Source organism: Rousettus aegyptiacus, unplaced genomic scaffold (genome assembly GCF_014176215.1).
Source record: "Rousettus aegyptiacus isolate mRouAeg1 unplaced genomic scaffold, mRouAeg1.p scaffold_m13_p_4, whole genome shotgun sequence".
Lineage (NCBI taxonomy): Eukaryota > Metazoa > Chordata > Mammalia > Chiroptera > Pteropodidae > Rousettus > Rousettus aegyptiacus.
In genome coordinates this window covers 113,677,082-113,678,411 of record NW_023416307.1, presented here as the reverse complement: position 1 = coordinate 113,678,411, position 1,330 = coordinate 113,677,082, and the positions used below count along the sequence as shown (strand labels likewise).

The 1,330-nt window shown below is 37.1% G+C and overlaps 1 protein-coding gene across 1 annotated transcript; it reads right to left on the bottom strand.

Annotated features, from left to right (window-relative positions):
• Positions 1-309: 309 nt before the first annotated feature.
• On the bottom strand, positions 310-444 carry LOC107503371 (thymosin beta-4-like). Its single transcript, XM_036219691.1, has one exon. It carries the CDS (start codon positions 442-444, stop codon positions 310-312), a length of 135 nt encoding a protein of 44 aa, XP_036075584.1.
• Between the last annotated feature and the right edge of the window lie 886 nt (positions 445-1,330).

Genomic DNA, 1,330 nt, shown 5'->3' with positions numbered 1-1,330 from the left:
TAAACTGCATTTTACAGCCCACAGGACATCTTGGACCAGCTTGGTTCTTGCTCTAGATTTCACTGTCATCCCACCCAGCTTCTGCCTTCATCAACATGCCAGCTCGTTTCCTTCCCTGCCAGCCAGGCAGGTGAGAGAGACAAGTGCAGCCTCCGTTGTCAGTAGTTCTTGGATGTGAAAAAGGGGCAGCACAGTCATTTAAACTTGATCCAACCTCTTTGCATCTTACAAAGTTAAACAGCTAAAGGAAGTAGAATAAGAAAGCAATGCTCGTGGAATGTACAGTGCACATCGGCAGTGCATGCCTCATTACAGTTCGCCTGCTTGCTTCTCCTGTTCAATTGTTTCTTTTGAAGGCAGCGGATTTTTCTCTTGCATGTCTGTCATCTTCAATTTTGATTTATCAAATTTCTCTATCTCAGCCATATCCGGTTTGTCAAACATGGTTGCAGAGGAAGCGGCATGAGGCGGGAGAACAAGTGAGTCTACTCTGCCCAGTGGTAGTTGCGGAGTGCCTCACCATCATTCTTCTTTATTTTTGTCAATTCGACACACAGAACACAGTATCTCAGGGTTATTTTATGTATTTTTTTAATTACTAATACAATTGAACATTTTGACAAATGTTTGTTGGCTAGTTGAACTTATTTCGTGAGTTATCTGCTTATATCTTTTATGCATTTTTCTATTAACATCCTTACATATACAACTCTACATATTCTCTACACATTTTTCGTTTGCTTTTTTCCTTAATGATTAGATCATTTTACACATTATAGAAATTTACCTTGCTTGACATCACTAATTATCAGGGAAATGTATATCAAAACCAAAATGTGATATCAACTCACAACTATTAGAATGGCAATTATCAAAAAGATAGGCGATAACAAATGCTAGCAAGAATATAGAGAAAAGGGAACACTGTATACTGTTGGTGGGACTGTAAACTGGTAGGGCCACTTTGGAAAGCAGTATAGTGTCATTAAGATGGAAGTAGAAATAAAAATAGAACTACCATATGACCCACTAATCCCACTTCTGGGTATATATCCAAAGGAAATAAAACCTTTATTTTGAAGAGATGCCTGCACTCCCATGTTCATTGCAGCGTTATTCATAATGGCTGAGGTATAGAAATAACCTAAGTGTTCATCAATGGATGAATGGACCAAGAAAATGTAGTATGTATGTGTATGTGTGTGTAAATAAATAGACATAGATATAGATAGACATAGATATAGATGATATAGATATAGATTAGATATTGATATAGATATTATTCATCCTTAAAAAAAAAGGAGATTCTGCCATTTGCAACAACATGGAT

What these genes read in the sequence shown, in the direction of transcription:
- LOC107503371 (XM_036219691.1), bottom strand. Translation starts at nt 444, where the DNA reads ATGTTTGACAAACCGGATATGGCTGAGATAGAGAAATTTGATAAATCA.